Genomic DNA, 21,750 nt, shown 5'->3' on the forward strand with positions numbered 1-21,750 from the left:
TTTACATTTTCTTTCACCATTTATTAATTCACCAAATACAGTGAAAATGGCATCATAATATACAATGACTCATTCTTAGAATGTCATGACATTTTTGTTGATTTTTTGCTTCATAAAACGATGTTTCATTATTGAAAATACTAAGGTTTCATGCACAACAAACCATATCCAGTTTCTTTAAAATAATGGTACAAAATAAACAAAATTAAAAAACAAAAAACTGTAATGTCCAAAATCGGTCAAATAACAACGTGTTATTTGAGGATACTCGTAAACAGTGCAATATACTCTAAAACTGCCATTTTCTAACAAATTCATCAACGAAGCTCAAGTCACAGTATACGATTTCTTAATAATAGTTTAACATTGATGTGTGCAAAAACCCCAGACACATTCAGTTAGTCTTTAAAAAACATCTGACCTCTGATATAGAAGGAGACCAGTCCACCAGAATCTTAGAATCGCCTCTTATGAAGCCTAGTCTCATCCTGTATATCCTCTCTGAAGTAGAAATATTTTTGTTGATGAATTGTAAGACGATAGACTAGCATATCATTTAAATAACAAATATTTAGATATAAAAATACAAATATGACTTTTGTTAAAAAGAAGCGTGCCAGGGTAAGAGTAGTGGCACCTGTGTTGGCACCGGAGTGACAGTTCATGCAAATAGATGGAGAAAAACTTCAAAATGTATAGAGAAGACGAAACACGAATAATTGCTGAATTAAAAGAACCAAAAAATTTTTTCCCATCAATTTCATGACTATTATTTTAAACATTTAGTATACGTCCCTGCTGGCCTCTGTAGATATCTGAGCATTTGAGAATGCTAAATTAAAAAAAAAAGAGAGAGGGGAAAAAGAGATATGTGCCGGTGTAAATCAGCTACAGGAAGGTGCCAACCTGCACCTTTAACCACTGATGGGTAATGCAAGAAGAAGAAGAAGAATGTAGCCTGTGGTTCAGTTTTAAACTGTGGCCTTATGCTCTTTAAGGGCCAAAAAACAAATGGGTTTCTACTACAGAAATATTCACATTGCACCATCCTCAGATATATGTTTTTACATACAATGGATCTCCTCTATTTAATAGATTCGAGAGTTTGGTTGGTCTGTGTTTAAAAATCTTAGCAGCAACAGGAATGCATTGGACCAGTGCTGAAAGGACAGCTCCCTTGAATGCACCGTCGCTGACTGGATCAACAAAGCAAAGCCTAAAGGTGGTGGTGGGGGGGGGGGGTTTGAGAGCATAGCCTACCTACTGTACAACTTATTGAAATAGGGCTGGGATTTAGCTTCAGCCTCCAGTTGCAGTATTTTGTTGCTTACAGCGCTTTTGGAAAGGAAAAAGAGATGGCCGTGAAGTAATGACAAGTTCATCCACCATTAAAGTCAGCAGAGGTTGAGATACAGAGCAGTGTCCGCCATCTCAACATCTTGCTGCGCAGCAGTAGTTAAAATCGGGATTCGTTTGGAGAATTGCCAGCAATCCCATGATAAATCTTGGTCTTTTCCAGAGTCTCTCTCTCTCTCTTCATCTCTTTCCTCCCCATTTCTCTTCTCCTTAGCCTTCTCCAATTCTTCCCTCCTTTTGCCTTTTTGGTTTTCCTCTCATCATCCCATCCTTGCTTCGTACCGTCGTTTTCTCCTGCAGTCCTCGAACATGCACAGCCGACAAGTGCTTCAAATCGGTGATCAAAATTAAAAAGTCTGCAAGGCATCGCTCATGCTTAAACGCCAGGTGAAGACTTGTCTGTCATCCCCTTCAGGACCTCGTCTATTCGGTCGTCCTCGATGACCACTGTGGAGAGAAAAAGGGTGGGGGGGAGTGGTTTGGAGTTGGGGTTACTGACACAGCTGAGATACCTGATTTTCTATAATATCCGTCAATAGTGAGGTCAGTGTGTTTTATTACAGGTCAGGATCTTTCTCCATTATGGGTTCTTATATGGCCTATAGTAGCCTACATGAATGTGTCGCTAACTCCCACTAACCAAAGTAAGTGAGAGAAAATGTGAATAAATAAATTAAAGCACTATTGCAAATCCCCGACCTCGAGCACGCGCATTTGGTGAAAACAACTCATCCCCGGTAACGGCCACGAGCCCGGCTTTTATCCTTTACAATTTAACTCTATTGTTTGATGGCTGCAGCGTGGGGTGTGTCCTTGCATGAAGGTAATTTCTCGTGCATATATGTAAACAATTTGAATGTCGTCGACAACCACAGAATCGTGCAATAAACACGTGTTGGTCCTATGGTGAATTTTAAAAAAAACAGCATTGTGTAGAATAGCCTGCATAGAACAGCAAGAATTAAAAGAGATTGTATGAATAACAACAAACTCCCTGTAGGCTACGTCTTTAAATTGCATGACTGCAAAAAAGCCTATTCATATATTTTGCTCATTTTCCACCACATAAATCATTCTGACCATCAGTTATAGTGACAACATGTCTAAGAGTAAATTCTTTATTTGAACATCATTTACCTCGCTTGGCTCTGCCGATCTGACCAAGCTTTGGGGGTCTTTTCGCCTGCGACGCGGCGAAAAAGGCGCTTGTGTCCTGCAGTCCGCAGCTAAAGGACATCTGACTGACCTCGCTGTCCGCCCCATAGCCGCTCATTTTCCCCTCGTTGTATGGCAGCACCTCGGACATTGTGGCACGATGGAGAAGGATCACCAACGCAGATAAAAAGTAGGTAAAAGTCTTCCTCAGTGGCTGTACGCTTAGTACAGCCGTAGATCCCTTTATTTGTGTGTGCAAGCTGCAGCGGTTGATGGGTCCTTTCTGTCGTGGATCAGGGGGCAGCCTCTCCAGGTCCAAGTGTTGTTGTGGTCTCTCTGTGGTCTCTGAGTGTGTTGCAGCTGCAGGGAGAGACGGCGTGTATGAGGGAGAGAGTTGTGTTCGCCTGTGTTGCTGGCTGATGTCTGGTGAGGGAGTGGGAGATCCCGGGACCATAAAGGAAACCCAAGCAGAACGGTGAAGTCATCCATCCGGGTTTGAAGTCGCGCGCGCGCGAGCGCGTGTGTGTGTGTGTGGTAGGGCACTCCGAGTGGTAGAGGAGCAAGAGTGACACCAACGGTTGAGAGAAGAAATTGCACAAGTGAAGCAGTTCTCGAGGCTCGGAGACGAAGGCTTTTCTTTATCTGAGGAAAATTCACTATTATATAGAATCGTATTGTCCGACTGGTAAAATTAATGCCGTAGTATTATATTTCCTGTTCTAGGCCAATAATGGTCCCATTATATAGTATAATTATAGGATTAGGTAGAGGTAGGCCCACATTAATTCAAGTACAATTTTCAGGTAGGCTGCTTAAACTTGAGTGTTTATATTTTTTGTCACTATATTTATTATTTACAGAAACATTTAGTAACATTTAGTTACTAGTTTCGCTACAGATGAAGATTTTACATACAAATCATGTTGATCTTAGAAAATATTGCATGTTGTTACAGATTAAACTGTGGACAGTATATAAAGAAGTAAAATTGGCTCCACCAGATCAGTTATAATAATCTAATAATATACTGTCGCCTATACAATAATAATTTTGAAACACGTTGGTAAAGGTATTTTTGATGCTTCTGTACTTAGGTAAACAGATCAGAGTATTTGTTCCACCACTGATAGTAGTAGCATGCTTACATGTGTGGGCTAAAATAAAGACTATGGGGCAAAGACATTACTTTGTAGTTAGATGTCTAGTTTATAAAATAAAAAATATAGTATACACTAAAATGTATGCAGATGAAATAAAATAAGTCTTCATTAATTGAAGGGGCACTCCACTGCACTCATCACTCACATACTCTACTCATGTTAACTAAATTAGTTATATGTGTTGTGTGGCTCTGGAGGAGCTTTGTCAAGTCTGAGAAAAGAACCCTGATGATGTCATTAGGGTTTACAGTCTACAGACTGGGGCACAGAGTTTGAAACATTTTAACCTTTATCAGGCAGAAAGGGTTTAAAAAATGCAGTTGGTTGCATTATGGGAAATGTAGGATCAGGGGTTTTTGGAGCTAGACCCACAGACTAAACTCAGGATATCACCATCTCTATGAAAGTGCATTACTAATTACTTCCCCTTTAAAGTGTTACAGCAGCAAAAGATAGTACAAAAATGAATGCATAATTGTATGGATGAGAGAAGTAACCAAAAAAAAACGGAAACTCTCAAATATGATGATGAATATATGGTTATGCACATCTACAGTAAGGAGCATGACAAACATTAGAGATTAGATGTTACATAATGATATAAACATTAAAAACTTTCCACAGAAACATACAGTATGATCCAGGTTGCATGTCAGCAGAAAGTAATCTGAATGACTGATTTCAGCACCATGGACAGAGCCTGTATCATTTATACATTAGCTGCATTTGAAATTACGTCATTCTTCCCTGCCTTCTTTTTGCAACCTGTGTTACAGCATTCTGTCCTCACAGCATATGGTGTCTCATAAAAGCTCAAACAATCAACTGACAGAAGGCCTATTATTAGACCAAACCTGTTTTAACAACTCGGGCCAGCTGTCCAGTCTATAAACATGTAACAACCTTTCCATTGAAGCAGTGTCCTCTCTTTTAGCAGCCAGTCCGCATAGCCGACCGGGTGAAAGTGACCAGCTGACAGAATTCAGATCAGTGCTGTTGGAAAGGTTCTTAGATTTCCTGCGGGGATAAGACGTGGGGAGGCTGCAGAGTCGAAGCGAAGCGAGCTCCTGCTGACTGACTTAACATAGATACATGGCCCATATAATCCTGTGTAAAACACATTACTGAGCCCCCAGAGCATTTCTGTTAACCAGCAGATAACTAACAAAACAGCCAGCCAACATCTATGTCCAAGCATGGCAAAATAGGACATAGCAATAGGAAGTTGCTAGTTGATGGGTTACAGCTCAACATAGACATCTTTATCCGAATGTGTTTTTTCTCTAACATGGACCCACACACCGTGTTTAAGGCTATATAATGCATCAGAGATCATAAACATGCCACTATCTGAATTCCCCAGGGATGACTCACAAGGCTCCTCTTGCCCATAAACGGCAGCCTGCAGCTGTCAACACGTAGAGCAGTTTATTCATGCAGGGACACCACATGATGTCATCAGTCGGCGACATAGTTGGAGGCTGCTGGGGAAAATCTGACCTGGTGCCCCACATGGCACCAGGTGCTGCTTCATGTTCACTATTTAGGGGTGAAACATGCACGTGTTGGAACAGCTGGACACTCTTCTTTCTTACCCCTTTGCCCTAATAATGCACTGCCTCGTTCATAATGTTAAGCCGGAGTGCAGTGTCTCCTTCATTTGGTCCATCTCTGTTTAGTTCAATTGATCTTTCTCAGTCCGTACACGCTGTGATTTCTCCTCCACTGTGCCCTTCCCTCTCTTTCTTCATTGCTGCCTCTACAGCAGGCAGCAGTTCTTAATGATCAGGCTCACTCAATCAGCCATTTATCTCTGACAAGGGCACCCACCCTTAAGAAGTGTGTGTGTGTGTGTGTGTGTGCTCTTAAAGCACTGCCTCCAATTACAAATGAATCACCGTGCTGAGTCACTCGCCCCCTCCCCATCTCTGCCCTCGAGCACACCAAGCACTGCTGAACTTACACACACACACACACATTGTAGACACACTATGTTCTTCCTTGAGGAACAGTAGCTGAGTAAAAAAACTCAATAACAAGTGTAGAGCTAAGAGCCAGGATCAATTCCCTGAGTATCAGCTCCTAGGATTTGCAGGTATATATTTCCGGAAAACTAAAAATGTAACCGAGAAGTGTAGAGACACACACCATCTGCAGTCAAGGACAAAATAAAAGCACAGTGTATTCTCATAATGAAGATTAATGCTGTTTGTTTTACTGCATAAACATCCTCCAATAGATTGTGGGAACATTGGCAGAGCTCCTGCCCTTGGATCAGTGAGCACACAGCTGAGATAGAAATTCTCACAGCTGCAGTCTGCAGCACGCTGATGCTACACCGAGGCAGCTGTACACTCCACCTCCCGCAACTCGATCAAAGGTGAATGTTTCATGTTGTTCAGTACCACGTCTGTGGCTGATTTTAAAAAGCAAAACCTGACACTAAGTTCTGTTCTAAGACTCATGTTTCTATATTTCTTTAGTTGTTGTATGTGGAAGACAGGAGTGATATGACAAATAATAAAGGGTGGCAATTAAAACTGTACTTAAGTACAATGCAGAGGTGTTTTTGTCATCATATCCTACTTTATGCCTCTATTCCACTGCATTTTGGATGGAAATATTGTACTTTTACTGTATTACATTTGTTATAATTAGTAATTACCATTTAAACTACATAAGTGAGGAAATATGTTTTTGTTTTTAAAAAGATTTGGGGATCTGTGTCCATTTGTCTTTTGGTTCCTGTGTAGGATAGTAAAAAAGAATGTGATAGAGATAGAATGTGGTACAATTTGGATGGTTTCACCTTCCTCCACTGGAGCAGTATTTTTGTTTTCAGGTCCCTGGGTTGGGTGAATGTGTGCAGTGCACTCAAACTGAAAAATCTTTATATCTGACCAGTGTGTATTTATCTATATGATACCATCCCTGTCTCCCATTTCTCAAGGAGGGAGCGCTTGGTTTGTTGATGAAGTGAAGCACTGCAGTCATACTGTTACAAAGTAGGTCACTTATCCCACGTCTCACTGCATGCCCAAAGCAGATGGGTGACAGCGGTAATTGGCATCAGGGACTGTAGCACGCTGTGATGGCTCTCTCTACTGAGATACCGCATCTCTACCTTTCCTGCTGCTGTCCCTTCAGTGTTTGCCAATGCCGAAGTTAAAAAAGACCCCTCCTCCACCCCACCGCTCCCTGTCAGGAACACAAGCACTGAAGCACATAATGGTCATGGTGTGTCAGGATTTCAAAGATTTATCAAAACCCTTCCTGCAGATCTGGAGCTATGCCATTTTCATCACTTTTTCAACACACAAAAGAGATCCATTGCAATTTACTAAACAAATAAATAAATGCACACCAAAACAGGATAATACCACATTTGTACATTTGGTGCAATTTGTATTTTACTTTTAGTGAAATTATGATACTACTGCTCCATCCAACTACATCCTTTTAACCAAGAATAAGAGTCTACAGCCATGCTAGCAGATCTGTGAGGCTGTACTTAAAAGCTGATCAATGCTTTAAGCTAAACATTGGTACACTGACATGTTCGTGTTCAACAGCTATGGTTACCATGTTCACCATCTTACCTCACTGGGTTAGCATGCTAATGTTTGCTGATTAGCAGCACTAAACTCAAACTATAGCTGAAGTTGATGGAAAAGTTAGTTAGTTTTGCAGCTATTTGGTCATGAAGCAAAGTATAGGACATTTAATTCTGGACCTGATGATGGCGCTATTTGAAAGTCAGGGGATCAGCAAGGTCAGTAAGTTTCATCCTCTGTGGACCATGTATGTCTGTACTGCATTACATGGTAATCCATCGAATAGCTGAAACATTTCAGACTGGACCAAAGGTCTGTGGTGGAACAGACCACATTCCCATCCCTATAAAACTTAATAAGGTTAGTTTAGTCAAACTAAAAGTCATTATAATTAAATATTATAAAAATGGAACCCCTAATGAAGTCTTAACTAACTTCACCACCACTGTCTGCACCCTCATCATCACAGATCAGGGTCTAAACCCATGAAGCATCACCAATTAGAGAATAATCATATCATCTAAATTGTTTGTCAGCTATCGGAAGGGATTTGACAGGCTATCACAGCGTACATTAATTGCATGTGACTTGGAAATCATCCACTGGAGTCAGTGTCTTCCCTCACTGTCAGCATGTACAGTAAATCTCACTACCTCAAGTGAAAAAAGATGGACACCTAGTGGTAGAATATTATATCGTATACAGAAATGGACCTAAGTTAAGCCTTAAGTAATTGTGACAATGACCAAAGACTGTGAGGACAGAGGGAAAATCAGCTTGGATCTCTGTATGAACTGTGCTTACATTAAAGCAGATTAATAGATTTTAGCCTCAATTTCAAAGCATACACTCTCTCTGAATGCCCATTTGAGATTATTCCAAACTCTTGTGCTGTAATGTCTTTGTTTTCTCTGTTATTCAGTTAAACTGGTATGAACAAATCAAATGCCACCCCCATCCAATGCCTTCAGAGGTTTGCAAACGCCACAGTAATAGTCTGTTTGCAGAGAGCCACAGCTGCTGTTCTGCTGAGAGAGCTCATGAAGAATTTGTCAAAGTGAGCCCTTATGACCGCTGAGGAACATTTATGGATCCTGTCTCCCACCTGTTCCTTTTTTCACCCCCCTACTCAGGCCCAATGCCCCACTCTTCACCTTGCACCACCCCCTCCCCAAACACATGCCTATTTGTTTTTTTCATCTATCCGCCCTTCCCCACATCTTCTAGAGATGACAGAAATAATACGCTTGATGACTCACTACACCCGTCTTTTCAGACACCAGGTGCTACTAACAAGCGTTTGTGCATATGGATAAAATAAAAAACAACCCATTATGGATTGATATCATCTTGAGAGTCCCGAGAAACACGTGTATCTATTCAGACATGAACTCCTTCCTAATATTTAAGTGGAGCAGCAGCCATTTCATGTTAACAGCTGTTCTTGGTGTGTGTGTTGAATAATATAAGCTCTGTACATACAGACTTAAAGTTTCATTAGCGCTCCATTGCTAAAACTATTTTAATCAGTGGGTGAGCGATGGTGACACTGACAGTACATATACACTACACAAATGGTTCAAAGAGTGATGCTTTATTCGATTTTCTTTTAAATTACCAACATTTAACACACTTCCACTTGATTGTAGTGTATTAATTACACCTTAACACTTATGCTTCATCTCGGCACTTAAGTAACTTCCAGTGACTCGACTGTTTAACTGAAAGTAGTTGAAACACAAACGTAGCTCCGTATGACCCAATTTATTCAGACACATATATTACAATCACTCTCAGACAGCAGCAGATATAAATTACCAAAATAAGGCACAGAACAAACTTATAGGAAAATAAATATCTCTGTTGAATAAATGTACACCCTTTCTTCCAATTAATGCATTTTCCAAATTTCCAAATTTTTCAAATGCAATTACAGATACAAGTACCTCAATAAAACTCTACAGTGAATTGTAATGTTTTCTCAATACATACAGTATGTTCTTTGACTGTTAAAGGTGTAAGTGCAGCAGTTTAGACCTTTTGATGTGTAAAGCTGATACAGTTTGTATGGTGGTGGCGTTCCACTGAGATCATATAGTCACTTGGGTGCCTCAGACATGGTAGAGAGGCACCACTCTGCTGATGGTCTGTCGACATATAGGACATTGGGGGTGCAGAAGGGCCTGGTAGCAGCTGTGGCAGCAGCACACATGCCCACAGTCCAACAGAATACAGTCACGTGGCCGAAAGAGGCAAATCACACAGGCATTTTCTATGTGTTCCTCTACCCCGTCTTGAGAGGCCTCTGGGCCCGTTGCTGGAGCACGCGCTCTTGGGGCTTCGGCCTGCAGTCTCTCAAATTCCCTCCTCTCCTGCTCCCGCGCCCACCGAACTTTTAGTTGGTAGTAGTAGCGCCGACCGATCCAGAGGAGGACCCCTGCCCCTGCCAAAACAGAGGCAATGGCCAGCGCCTTCCACAAAACAGCCGTGCTCTCTTGCTCTCTTCGTAGGGTGTCAAAGTCCGCAATGCTCAAAAAGTACTGTGAATCATTAGAAGGGGGTCGAAGATTCAGGGTGCCGTCTGTGTCCAGTATCAATTCGCCTACACCTGTAAGAGTTGTGCCCACCTGGAAAAAGAGGGGAATATTTGTGAAATGTATCATTAAGATCAGTTCTTGTTAATATTTGCCCTTGTGGTTAACAAAAAAGTATGTATGCTTTGTTAAATGAATATGACTTATAGAAGTTAACAACATCTGATCTAACAACTGACTTTGAGCATTTCCTCAGTCTCCAGTTGCCCTTTAAGCTTCTCTCCACTGAGGTATTGTCCTACGATGTCACCCAGGCCGTAATTGACCTGGTGGAACTTCTCGTGGGTGATCTCCATGTGCACTCCGGAGGCCTGCAGAGGGCACAGGACTTTGACCGTGTTCTCATTCGATCCCACTAACACAAAGGGCACTGCATTCACTCTTTGATGCAGAACTCGTTCACTGTCCGTCCTGCAACAGGTAGTGGAAGGGGCGACAGGTCAACACATATGATGATAAAGACAAAATATCATCTGCACTAAAACTCTGGTGTTGCCATGTATACATAAATATATATATAGTAAGTCTGAGACAATTAAATGACATCACATTGAACAATCTCAGACTGAGCTAACAGAAAGCCTGTATTACAAACTGGGTTGTGGAATTTAAAGGTGTTTAAACGTCAGGAAGGATCCACAGTGAGTCATGTAACCACTGACTTCTGACTTGTAAATGGCGTTCATGTCAATATCCGTTTATGCGTAGTTGTGTAATTCACACAACGGCTGGCGCCCGCTGATTTACCCCCAATCACAGCTTGACGGTCGCCAAGCTCACTGAGCGGCAAATCGGGCTAAAAATCGTGTAGTGTGAACTAGGCTTAACACTGAAGTACTACTCTATACAGCTGGATTCAAAGAACTGACACCTTTCAACCCATAGAGGCCAGTACAGCTATGTTTTTCCTCCTTCCTAAATCTAGTGTGGACATACTATTTAAGGCCCATACCCCATAAGTGTAATGTCACCGTTTCAATTCCAACCAGAAATGTTTGCTGCATGTCACAACCTTCCCGCTCTCTCCCTGTTTCCTGTCTGCCTCTAAACTTTCCACTATCTACTAAAAGCGAAGAAGGAAAAAAATCATGTGTATCATGATGCTGCACTGTATTATTGTCTTGATAGAAATCTCACCAAGTACGTGTCAGGCCGTTCCACACGAGCCTGTGTTCTGTCAACATGAATTTCTGCAACACACCAACAATTTCTTTCTGGAAGTGACTCGTCAGAGGCTCGCCCACTGGTTGCACAGCACCTACAATATATACACTCTTGAACAAAATCTTAAGACCGGGGGAAACATTGCAAGTACTCGCATTTCGCGCTGGTGGATCATAACCGGGTTGTAAGTACTGCTTCACAATGTCAAAAGAAGAAACAGGAGCAAGAGACAAAAAATGGAGAGTAGGCAATTTATTGAAAACTGCATTTAAACTCAAACAGGCTGTTCATCAGCTGATCAAAAGTTTAAGACCATAGCCCAAAAATAAACCTACAACAGAACTAAAAGTGTCAAAAAAGGACTCAGTAGTGAGTAGCCCCACCGTTCTTGTTGATCACTTCAAACACTCGTTTCGGCATGCTTGATGCTACTGTTCCCAGGAGGCTGCTGGGAACGTTGCTCCATGTGGTGAAGATGGCTTCACGAAGGGCATCCACGGTCTGGAACTGACGTCCGTTTTTGTAAACTTCCCTTGCCATCCATCCCCAAATGTTCTCAATGGGATCTAGATCAGGAGAACACACAGGATGGTCCAAAAGAGCACCGTTATTCTCCTGAAAGAAGTCCTTCGTCAGGCGGGCGTTGTGAATTGCAGCGTTGTCCTGTTGAAAGACCCAGTGATTACCGCACAGACCCTCAGTCAAGAGGGATGCCCGCTGCAACATGTCCACATAGCCAGTTGCCGTTTGACGCCCCTGGACAACCTGAAGCTCCATTTTCCCATTGAAGGAAAAAGCACCCCAAATCATGATGGAGCCTCCTCCACTGTGCCGCGTAGAAAACATCTCCGGTGGGATCTCCTTGTCATGCCAGTAACGCTGGAAGCCATCAGAACCGTCCAGGTTAAATTTTTTCTCGTCAGAGAATAAAACTTTCTTCCACCTTTCAATGTCCCATGTTTGGTGCTCCCTTGCAAATTCCAAACGGGCAAGTTTGTGGCGTGGGAGGAGACGAGGCCTTTGAAAACATTTTTTGTTCTTGAAGCCCTTCTCTCGCAGATGACGTCTTATGGTTATTGGGCTACAGTCAGCATCAGTAAGTGCCTTACTTTGGGTCGAGGATCGACCTGTGTCTTCACGGACAACCCGTCGGATCCTGCGGCTCAGTGCAGGTGAAATTTTTTTGGGTCTACCATTTGACTTTTTTGTCCCATAACTCAAGTCGGCAAGTATCTTTTAAGAAATGTAAAATGACTGTCTTAATGCGTCCAACCTTGGCAGCGATGGCGTGTTGCGAGAGTTGTGCAGCTCAACAATCCTGCCACGTTCAACGAGAGAAAGCCTTTTTGCCTTTGCCATCAGGAGATCATGACAGTGTGACTGCCTGAAGATCAATGACACGAAAGCCATATTTTTGTGCAGATTTTACCTTTTTATGCCTATGGTCTTAAACTTTTGATCAGCTGATGAACAGCCTGTTTGAGTTTAAATGCAGTTTTCAATAAATTGCCTACTCTCTATTTTTTGTCTCTTGCTCCTGGTTCTTCTTTTGGCATTCTGAAGCAGTACTTACAACCCGGTTATGATCCACCAGCGCGAAATGCGAGTACTTGTTTCCCCCGGTCTTAAGATTTTGTTCAAGAGTGTATATACACACAACAGAATGAGAGGCTAGGATAGTTATCCCATACCATGATATGATACCATATCAGTATCAGCTCAGCTCTTGTCTGAATCAGAAACAGTGAGACCCTGATTACCTTCGATGACAGCATACTGTAGACATGCTCCTTGAGTAACTTTCAAAACGTCTTTAAGTTTTCCATCTATGGTGAAGTGTGGAGCGTCCTGAAAACACAAGACACAGACACACTGTTTGTATGGAGTATACATATTGTAGTACACAGACTTTGGGTTTTACAAAATTGCACAGTGCACAGCAAAACACCTATGTCACCTATTGTCTCCTTCCAAACCTGGAGGTTTGGACCTCCAAAGGGTTTGCAAGATGGGAAAAAGAAAAAATATGTTTCTGCCACACAGCTGATTATTTTTCACTTTTCCCTAGTTGATACCTTTTTCTTTAGAATTTTTTCTATAAAAAATACTTTTAGTTTTAAATACTCTATCAAGCCTAATGGGTTGATATCAACCTGCCTAGAAGATTGCCTTCCACTAACACATTTCAGGGACATTAATAGATTGTTGTTGATCTACTCTAAAGAGGATTTCAAGCAGTATGTGAAAGCCAAAGATTGTTTACATGGTTTCACAACTAATCCCATTCCCTTCTATGGCTTAGACAGCATGAAAACAGACAATACAAATGTTAAAAATATGACAATATATAGTTATGTGAAATTATGTTCAGTACACATGATATACAACTAACATCAAGTTTATCAAGTGTCGTCCGGCTCTTCTTATACAGATAGTAGCAGATGCCTGAGAGGGCAAGGCTGGCCCCAAGACACACTGCCTCTGTAATCGTCACAGGATATCCATCCATTCCCTCTGGGTCTCCTATCACCTGCACACACAAACAATATGTAAGTAGGTCAATAAATCAAACTCTTGTTTTACTATAAACCCACAGGTACAACACTCATCCTGACTTTACTGGGACTTTCTTTGATACTTTTACAGTTTGTGTGGCATGAAGTATTGATTGATCTGAGTTAAGTGTGGAATATATAATACAATAACTATCACATATTGTGACACAGCCTCGTGCACTATATTGATTCCCTGCCATAAATGTTGGATTACATGCCTCCCTTATATTTATGATGAAAACATGCATGTTGCCGTGTGTTTAAAAAAGGTTATGACTCACTGCAGTGCTGTATAATTCTGCTGAAGTGACTGCAATGCTTTCAGTTGGTCATCATCAACCCAAATTTAAGTCAGTAAAATAACATGCAAGCAATCATGTGACGAACATGCAACGAACATGCAGGTATCATCAAGTCTCACTTCATGATACCTGCCTTGTAAAGACAACATGAGCAATGACACCAGACAGTGCAAGTGGCTGTAAACAAGATGTAAACATTATGAGTAATAATACAAATAAAGCTATGGTTAACATGTCAATGTTTACACTTGGGTAGCATGGAACTTGCCTGAGTTTGCATTTAGGAATTACTCAACTGTTTAAAGTTACTTCTTGGTGTTGAAAATATTACTGTTGGCTGACAAGGACTCCCACAGATATCCCATATTCAGATGGCTTGAATATTTAAGGATTCTGGAAATATTATCAACAAGCTTCTGCGTTTTTTTAAAGAACTACAGGTATTTATTTTTTCGAAAACTCAAATGCCTAAACGTTAGCTTTGAGGTACAAACTGAGGCTAGGATTTGGCATATAGAAGTCGTCAGGGTTAACACACTCACGTACAGATCAAACAGCGAAAACAAACGCAAAAAATAAATAAATAACGTTAAAACACGAAGACGAGCGAGAGACATTAACTGCGGTTATTCTCTACCATAATAAAACTTTAACTAAAGTTAGCTTGTTGTAACTTAGCTAGCTTCAGTCACAGCTTAAAGTCAATAATACAGTAACTGTTAATAGACAAAATAGGTAACAGTAAGCTGAAAGTCCATTTTCTACGCTGTGTGCCTGCAACTTTTCACATAATATATTCATAACATATTCAAAGAGATTTATTTTCTTTAATATTGGCTAGCTAAAGTTAGCTGCTATCCAGCTAAGTTAACGTTGCAGGCAGGAGAACCAGTAGTGACCTCTAAACGTTTTTTCCTTGCTAACGATATAATGGATGTATAAACGCATATACATATATCTTAATTGTCAAGTGCGATTAATAATACATCTGTTTTTTTTACCTGTCAGATAACAAAAATCTCTCAAGTTGACATATTCGCCTCAAGAGCGACGCATAGACTGTGGAGCGACGTCCATGTCACGTGACGTAGGTGGTGAAAACCAAACGTTGGCGTCACGTGACGACGTATAACAGCGCATGTCAGTTGGGGCCTCTCCATGTCTCTATGCCGCAGAGATGGCAGGAGGTGCGCGGAGAAAATCTCCAAGTCCCCACTCCCCACTGTGGGGGAAACTTCACACACTGTGGGAGGACAAACATTTGGTCCTGTTCAAGACGGAATACACGTTACTAGTCGTTTCAGTTTTGTGGTTGCTGGAGATCGGGATCAATGTGTGGGTCATACAAAAAGTAGCATGTAAGTAGCTGCGCAGCTAGTTAGCAGGCTGTGGTGTTTTGTCATTACTTTGAACGTATCTGAATGCTAAGTAACTAGCGTTAGCAAACCTGCTAAGTTACACTACCACCTGTCAAAGGGAATTTACTGTCCTACCATGACCATTATACAATCGCCTGTTCTGCTCTAGTGTTAAATGACATTCAGAAACTGCTAGCCTCAAACTTTATGCAGTTAAAAACATTATTTTTATTTACAACAATGTAAACTTCGGGAGGCATGATAATAATTGCTCACTGATAACGTTATCCATATATTTTAATCATTAGTGTGACATTGTTTATTTTGACAAGTCTACTTGTCTAATGTAGGGCTGCAATTAATATTTCTATTGTTTTTTGAGTAGTCAAATAATTGTTTATTCTATAAAATGACAGAAAGTAGTGACATTTTCCAAAGCCCAGGTGAAGTCTTCAGGGTTTGTCTTATAACAGTCCAAATCGTAAAGCGATTCAATTTACATTTATGTAACAAAGGAAACCAGCAAATATTCAGTTATGAAGGTGAAGCCAGTCAAGTGTGACTTTTTTTTTGCTTGATTACTGACTAAAATGATTAATCATTTATGAAATGGCTACTTATTTTATTTCTGAAACAGTTAGTGGATGAAAAGTAGATTTACAGACAAAAGCAAATTATTGTTTTAACTATCAATAATTTGCCAGTTACAGATTCACAAATGTAAAGAGTTGTTTTTTTTCCAGGTTTCATATCAAAAGATGAAGTGTTTTTGGGTTTTTGTTTTTTAATTACAGGACACTTTGGTTCCAGAGAAGTTGCGATGGTAATTTGTCATGATTGTAAAATGTACAGGCAGCAGAACAATGGATTATGTTTATAATAGGAATAATTACTGCACCAACAGTGACATGACATGATTACCCATCATTCGTGATCACTGATCTATGTTCTTTATTGCAGACACTGAGATAGACTGGAAAGCCTACATGGATGAAGTAGAGGGAGTCATCAATGGTACCTACGACTATACCCAGCTTAAAGGAGACACCGGCCCCTTGGTGTGAGTTTCAAAGGATTTTAGTGGTCGTAGGTCTCTCCAGCCTATAATTAGAAGTAGTTTTCAGTGCGAGAATGGAGGATAAACTGGGACCGTCTTGTTGCAGGTATCCAGCTGGCTTTGTCTACTTCTTCACAGCTCTCTACTACATCACCAGCCATGGGGTGAATATCCGTCTGGGCCAGTACCTCTTTGCTGTTTTCTACCTTATCACACTGCTGCTAGTCTTCAGGATATACTACCGCACTAAGAAGGTCAGTCTGTGTGACAAAAGCCTTATTTACCAAGTGGCGTTATAAAACTGCAGTGTTCAGTTTCTAATGCTCATAAAGTATGGGATGAAAAAAATCAAAATAGAAGCAACATTTTCAGAGTTTTAAATTTGTCACTGTTCTCCCAGTTTATTAGTTTGTTTTCCAGGTTTAAACCTTGTTAATGGTGATCTGAAAACTGGTTCACATATTTTGGGGGGGAAAGTTTTAAAACGTTGAAACTGGAGTTTCGGAGGGCGGCACGGTGGTCCGGTGGATAGCGATGTGGCTGGGGTTCAAACCCTGGCTGCCCTTTCTGTGTGGAGTTTGAATGTTCTCCCTGTGTCTGCTGGGGTCTCTCCGGGTGCTCCAGCTTCCTCCCACCGTCCAAAGACATGCGGACTAGGTTGATTGTCCTTAGGTGTGAGTGTGACTCGTTGTTTGTCTATGTGTGGCCCTGCGATGGATTGGCAACCTGTCCAGGGTGTGCCCCGCCTTTCGCCCGATGTCAGCTTGGATTGGCTCCATCCCCCCGCGACCCTGTACGCAGGATAAGCAGTTGACGATGGATCGATGGAGTTTCGGAACGGCGTATCTTTATTTGTGACTCTTTTGCAGATGTACATTTGCAAGGCTGTTCTTTCAGAGCTGAGTTTAGGAATACTAAAATACAAAATAATGGTTGCAGAGACTTTTCAGCCAATAGAAATATTATGCAAGCCTTTAAAACTTTTTAAATTATATTTCAATCTTTCAAACACTGAAACACTTTCAACGTTTCTAAGGTTTTTAAATTTTGTTTATTGTGAAGCCATTGAGTTTGTGTGAAACTCTTGCTCTGTAGTTCTTGGGACACGTTTAAACTTGAATGTACTGTACATATGGCTGTGGTGTATGTCATTTCCTAATAGTTATATAGTAAAGTTATGTATAAAGTAAAATATAGTGTAATTTCCCTTGTTGCCATAATTGTATTTGTTTATTTCTTTTACTTTTTCCAGGTTCCTCCCTATGTGTTCTTCTTTGTGTGTTGTGCTTCTTATCGAATTCACTCCATCTTCGTGCTGCGTCTCTTTAATGATCCTGTGGCCATGATGCTGCTGTTTGCAGCTGTCAACCTCTTCATAGATGAATACTGGATCCTGGGCTGCGGCCTTTATAGGCAAGTGTGGACTCCTTAACAGCACACTGCAGCTTTTAATGTAGTGCCTTTCTCTGTTCACAAAGAGGAATATGTATCTACGTTTCTTTGTGAATCTTAGAATTATTTTTTTGCCAAGTGTGGACCATACGTGACAAGATTAAATTACAACTTAATCTTCCTCTCTTTCTGACAGTTTAGCAGTGTCTGTGAAAATGAATGTGCTTCTTTTTGCTCCCGGACTACTTTTCCTCCTCGTGTCTGAGTTTGGTCTAATCAGGACAATCCCCAAACTTTCTTTGTGTGCAGGAATACAGGTAAAATATCCTCAATAACATAAAGACAGGCACAGTTTTGCATTTTGTAATGTTGTTAAGGATTGCCAAGCATCATTTCTAAATTAATCTGTCTTGATGTCGTAGCTTTTGCTGGGTCTGCCTTTCCTCCTGGAGAATCCTGTTGGTTATCTGAGCCGGGCGTTTGATCTTGGCCGTCAGTTTATGTTCAAGTGGACGGTCAACTGGCGCTTCCTGCCAGAATGGCTCTTCTTGAATCGGTACTTCCACTTACTCCTGCTGGCTGCCCACCTGCTCACCCTGCTGGTGTTTGCTCTCCGCCGTTGGAAAAGGTGAGACTGACTTTGACTGTGCCAAGGTTACTGTTGGCATTATAACTGGAGAAGAGCGGGAATAATTCAGGGCTTTAAATCATGCCAGTTTTTATTCGACAACACCACAGGTGTTTGCTTAGTCAGTAGTTGATTTCATGGAGCCTGCCTCTGTATTCTGCTGAAAACCTTAAAGGATAACTTGGAATTTTTCAACCAGGACCCTATTTTCCCATTTTTTTGTGACTACATGACTAATTGGGACAACATTTTTTGAAATTGGTCCAATATGGGGGAGTGTACTGCAGTCAGCAGCAGTGAAAGAGGCCTGCAACGTAACCTAGCAGGCAATTGATACTTCGCTAAGCCACGCCCCCTGTAGTTATTGTGGCTAAGTAGGACAAACTGTCAGACCTGACGGACTTTTGTTTATTACTGCACTCCCCGGAGAAATATTGTCAAATTATTTGGAAAAAACGATCTCAAAAAGAAGCAGACAGTTTGCAGCTGCATTGTGCATTTGAAGGTTGTATTCGGGCTGTCAAACTGACATAAAAGAAAATAATGATAGAAGCTTGAGCCTACTGATCACAGAGTAAAAGTGAACCACCATATCACCTGACTATTGAGAAAGAGGACAACGATATTAAGGATGTTTCTGTACAGCTGTGTAGGTCTCTGTTCACTATTACAATCATTACAAAGCAGAACAGTAGGGCTTTATAACGTTACATTCAGTAGTAAGTTAGCTAGTGTTAGCCAACACTACATTAGGAACAATCCACAGCCCACATTTTTCTGTATTTGTTTTAGGTATTGGAAAGGGAATAAATCGTACTTCTCCTTTCAACCTCTCTGGGTAGCGACTGTAACTATTACAAGTGCCCCAGGAACAGTGTTTGACCATATGTTGGAAAAATATGGCAGAAGAAAGCTAGAAAATGACTCATTTTACATTAGAGTCAGTGGAGCGCAGCCATGAAAGTGTCGGACCTCAGTTGCAGTCCTATACTGCGCTGTGATTGGCCAGCCGCCTGTGGCGTGGCTTAGCGAGGGATCAATTGTGCCCTGTCAAAGTATGTCCACTAAGGTGCTTGTTTTTGCAACTGACGTGCTTAATATTGGTGTCTGACAACATTCTGGAAACGATACCCCCAGAGATGCACCTTTTAAAGAGTAAGATCCTTTTTTGGTTAACCAGTTGCTATATCGCTCTCATCAAAGCTACCAGACTCTCTTCACAAAAATATTAGAGACTCTCTGGTTCATCACTGCCTCGATCGGTTAGTTTGTGTTAGTGTTTTTCACCCTTTAAAACATCAATTCACACAATAACACAAACTAACTGACCAAGGCAGTGGTATACCAGCACCATGATTAAGGGTTAGGTTCTGCGTGTTTTTCAAGGTAAAATTACTGGAGTTTTTTTCAATGGAGTCTGATGGCTTTGGCTTTACTCTTAAAAGGTCTGTCTCTGTAGGGATCTTTTCCAAAATGTTGTCAGACACTTGTAAAAACAGCGTGAGCCTGTCTGTGGCAAAAACAAGCACTTTAGTGGACATACTTTGATGAGCTGCAGATGCCCTCGATGAATACTTCGCAGATCTGTTTCGCTGCTGTTAACTGCAGCACGCTTACACAATACTGGACCAATATCAAAAAATGTTGTCCCAATTAGTCATATAGACACAAAATCACTGGAAAATAAGTTCCAGGTTGAAAAATACAAAAATTACCCTCTAAGGCATATAAAAATGAAGATGCATTTTGGCATCAATCACAGCTTTTCACAAAACTGACTTTTTACAGTTAAGGAAGGTGTTAACATCTGCTATACTGCTTATAGTCAGTCAGAGGTGGAATTATAATTATTTTTGAATAAAAAGTAAATATTTTCTCCTACAGGCCAGGAGAAACTATCTTGGAACTACTCAAGGAGCCAGGCAAAAGGAAGATCCCTGCTCAGAAAAACACTGTTGATCATATCCTTCTGTTCTCTTTGAATCTATTCCTATCTGTAGAATATTGTTCCTTTAAAGGATAAATTAGGATTGTCAGCAACACTATTATTTCTACTGCTATGTGTCAAATATAAATTGGCTAAACATGTCTGAGAGTAAACGAATGACATTCCTAGTATTCACTGGCTTTTGTGTCAAACCTTAACAGATACTCACAGATAGTGCTGATTTTGTTCACCTCTAACTTCATTGGCATGTGCTTTAGCCGTTCGTTGCACTACCAGTTCTACGTCTGGTACTTCCACACGCTGCCTTACCTGCTCTGGAGTGGAGGGGTCAAGAAGCTGGCCCACCTGCTCAGGTAAGACAGAGTTTGATTACTAAACCATAAGTTCCAATTTTGATTAGTTATAAACCTAGAGCAATGTTTTGTCCTTGCATTCAGAGTCCTGATCCTGGGTCTGATCGAGCTTTCATGGAACACCTACCCCTCTACTAACAGCAGCTCAGCCGCACTTCACGTCTGTCATGTCATCATCCTTCTCTGTCTATGGCTGGCTCCGCCCCCACCTTCAGCCCCAGCAGGAGCACAACAAGATACACCTGTTAAGGACAAACGCCAGTGAGCCACAGCCTGATCGGACCGGACGCCATATTTAGACTAATCAGCTGCATAAAGCATCCATCCTCCTCCTCTCTTTGATCCTCACAACACCGGTGCAGAGGGAGGCCACTGGGATGGACTGTTTCTAAGTGAATACAAGGAGCCATTTGTTGCTTCTCATCAGCTCACTGCTAAAAGTGAAGGAAGCTAACATGTGGGTGCAGTCTGCAGACAGATACCTACATGATGAAATGGCATGTAATAGTCCCCTGCAGTTGAAAAGATGAAAAAAGGAAGAAAATATTCTCAGGTTTCATTTTCAGATTCACAATAGGAAGAGTGGAGTAGAGTGCTAGGAGGAAATTGTGAATGTTATGCTATTTTGAAAAAAATATGTTACATAGCCTATGTTTCAACCTAGTATGTTAAAAGCGCACTCTATCCATATTTCAACTGGCCTAATATTATTTTTTGTTTGTTTGGTGATCTGATCTAATCCAAAACCTGGTGCACACATTATCTTGTATGTTGTATTAAGAAGGCAATATATTAAAGAAAGCATTAATATGACGATGTAGAACGTAGCACCCAAAGATTTAAATCAGTTGCATGTCAGGCATTGGTCTGTGGCATTTCCACTTGCCACAGCAGCTGCAGTATTCTCCAATACAAGAAGTTAAAGAAGTTAAAATGTTACACAAATGTGTAAAACTAAGCTGTTGACAATCATGTCTGATTTGTCACTTAATTGATTCATCATCCGTGGTGAGTGGCGCACTATACTCAAAAGCACATAAGTAGAATTAATGTGAAAAATGTGCAGTAGAGTGATGCAGCAGTCATGTGTGACCTTTTATATTAAACAGATGCCACTTAAATTTGATGCTGTTTTTTTCTTCATGTATATTTTTTTGTTACACACTTCAACAAA

General features: G+C 41.0%; 3 protein-coding genes across 4 annotated transcripts; 1 reads left to right on the plus strand and 2 right to left on the minus strand.

Annotated features, from left to right (window-relative positions):
• On the minus strand, nt 1–2,983 carry camk2n1a (calcium/calmodulin-dependent protein kinase II inhibitor 1a). The gene is made up of 2 exons (XM_038719245.1): nt 2,494–2,983; nt 1–1,803 (listed from the first exon to the last, which is right to left on the minus strand). The coding sequence occupies exons 1-2, from the start codon at nt 2,963–2,965 to the stop codon at nt 1,733–1,735; spliced, it is 543 nt and encodes a 180-aa protein (XP_038575173.1). The 5' UTR covers nt 2,966–2,983; the 3' UTR covers nt 1–1,732.
• Nucleotides 2,984–8,803: 5,820 nt separating this feature from the next.
• mul1a (mitochondrial E3 ubiquitin protein ligase 1a) lies at nt 8,804–14,960 on the minus strand. Of its 2 annotated transcripts, XM_038719248.1 has the most exons (6): nt 14,842–14,960; nt 13,376–13,513; nt 12,744–12,831; nt 10,957–11,077; nt 9,999–10,230; nt 8,804–9,852 (listed from the first exon to the last, which is right to left on the minus strand). In XM_038719248.1, the coding sequence occupies exons 2-6, from the start codon at nt 13,490–13,492 to the stop codon at nt 9,337–9,339; spliced, it is 1,074 nt and encodes a 357-aa protein (XP_038575176.1). In that variant the 5' UTR covers nt 13,493–13,513; nt 14,842–14,960; the 3' UTR covers nt 8,804–9,336. The 2 variants fall into 2 exon arrangements, with proteins under 2 accessions (XP_038575176.1, XP_038575175.1); XM_038719247.1 differs by lacking the exons at nt 12,744–12,831; nt 13,376–13,513; nt 14,842–14,960 and adding an exon at nt 11,367–12,498.
• An 8-nt stretch (nt 14,961–14,968) lies between these two features.
• Nucleotides 14,969–21,697, plus strand: alg3 (ALG3 alpha-1,3- mannosyltransferase). The gene is made up of 9 exons (XM_038719246.1): nt 14,969–15,198; nt 16,159–16,258; nt 16,362–16,509; nt 17,508–17,668; nt 17,844–17,964; nt 18,070–18,275; nt 20,160–20,236; nt 20,432–20,576; nt 20,661–21,697. The coding sequence occupies exons 1-9, from the start codon at nt 14,979–14,981 to the stop codon at nt 20,839–20,841; spliced, it is 1,359 nt and encodes a 452-aa protein (XP_038575174.1). The 5' UTR covers nt 14,969–14,978; the 3' UTR covers nt 20,842–21,697.
• Nucleotides 21,698–21,750: the final 53 nt, after the last annotated feature.

This window comes from Micropterus salmoides, unplaced genomic scaffold (genome assembly GCF_014851395.1).
Source record: "Micropterus salmoides isolate LMB-PRFRI ecotype aquatic unplaced genomic scaffold, ASM1485139v1 Ms_hic_scaffold_14, whole genome shotgun sequence".
Taxonomy (NCBI): Eukaryota; Metazoa; Chordata; class Actinopteri; order Centrarchiformes; family Centrarchidae; genus Micropterus; species Micropterus salmoides.

Excerpts from the sequence above, each read along its gene's own strand:
- mul1a (XM_038719247.1), bottom strand. The coding sequence starts at position 11,829 with ATGTTTTCTACGCGGCACAGTGGAGGAGGCTCCATCATGATTTGGGGT. Across the intron at positions 11,078-11,366 it reads TGAAGTGATCAACAAGAACG|GTGCTGTGCAACCAGTGGGC; the intron begins GTGGGGCTACTC and ends TATATATTGTAG. Across the intron at positions 9,853-9,998 it reads AGACTGAGGAAATGCTCAAA|GTGGGCACAACTCTTACAGG; the intron begins GTCAGTTGTTAG and ends CTCTTTTTCCAG.
- camk2n1a (XM_038719245.1), bottom strand. The coding sequence starts at position 2,965 with ATGGTCCCGGGATCTCCCACTCCCTCACCAGACATCAGCCAGCAACAC. Across the intron at positions 1,804-2,493 it reads GATCGGCAGAGCCAAGCGAG|TGGTCATCGAGGACGACCGA; the intron begins GTAAATGATGTT and ends TTCTCTCCACAG.
- alg3 (XM_038719246.1), top strand. The coding sequence starts at position 14,979 with ATGTCAGTTGGGGCCTCTCCATGTCTCTATGCCGCAGAGATGGCAGGA. Across the intron at positions 17,669-17,843 it reads CTGGGCTGCGGCCTTTATAG|TTTAGCAGTGTCTGTGAAAA; the intron begins GCAAGTGTGGAC and ends TCTTTCTGACAG. Across the intron at positions 20,237-20,431 it reads TCAGAAAAACACTGTTGATC|AGATAGTGCTGATTTTGTTC; the intron begins ATATCCTTCTGT and ends ACAGATACTCAC.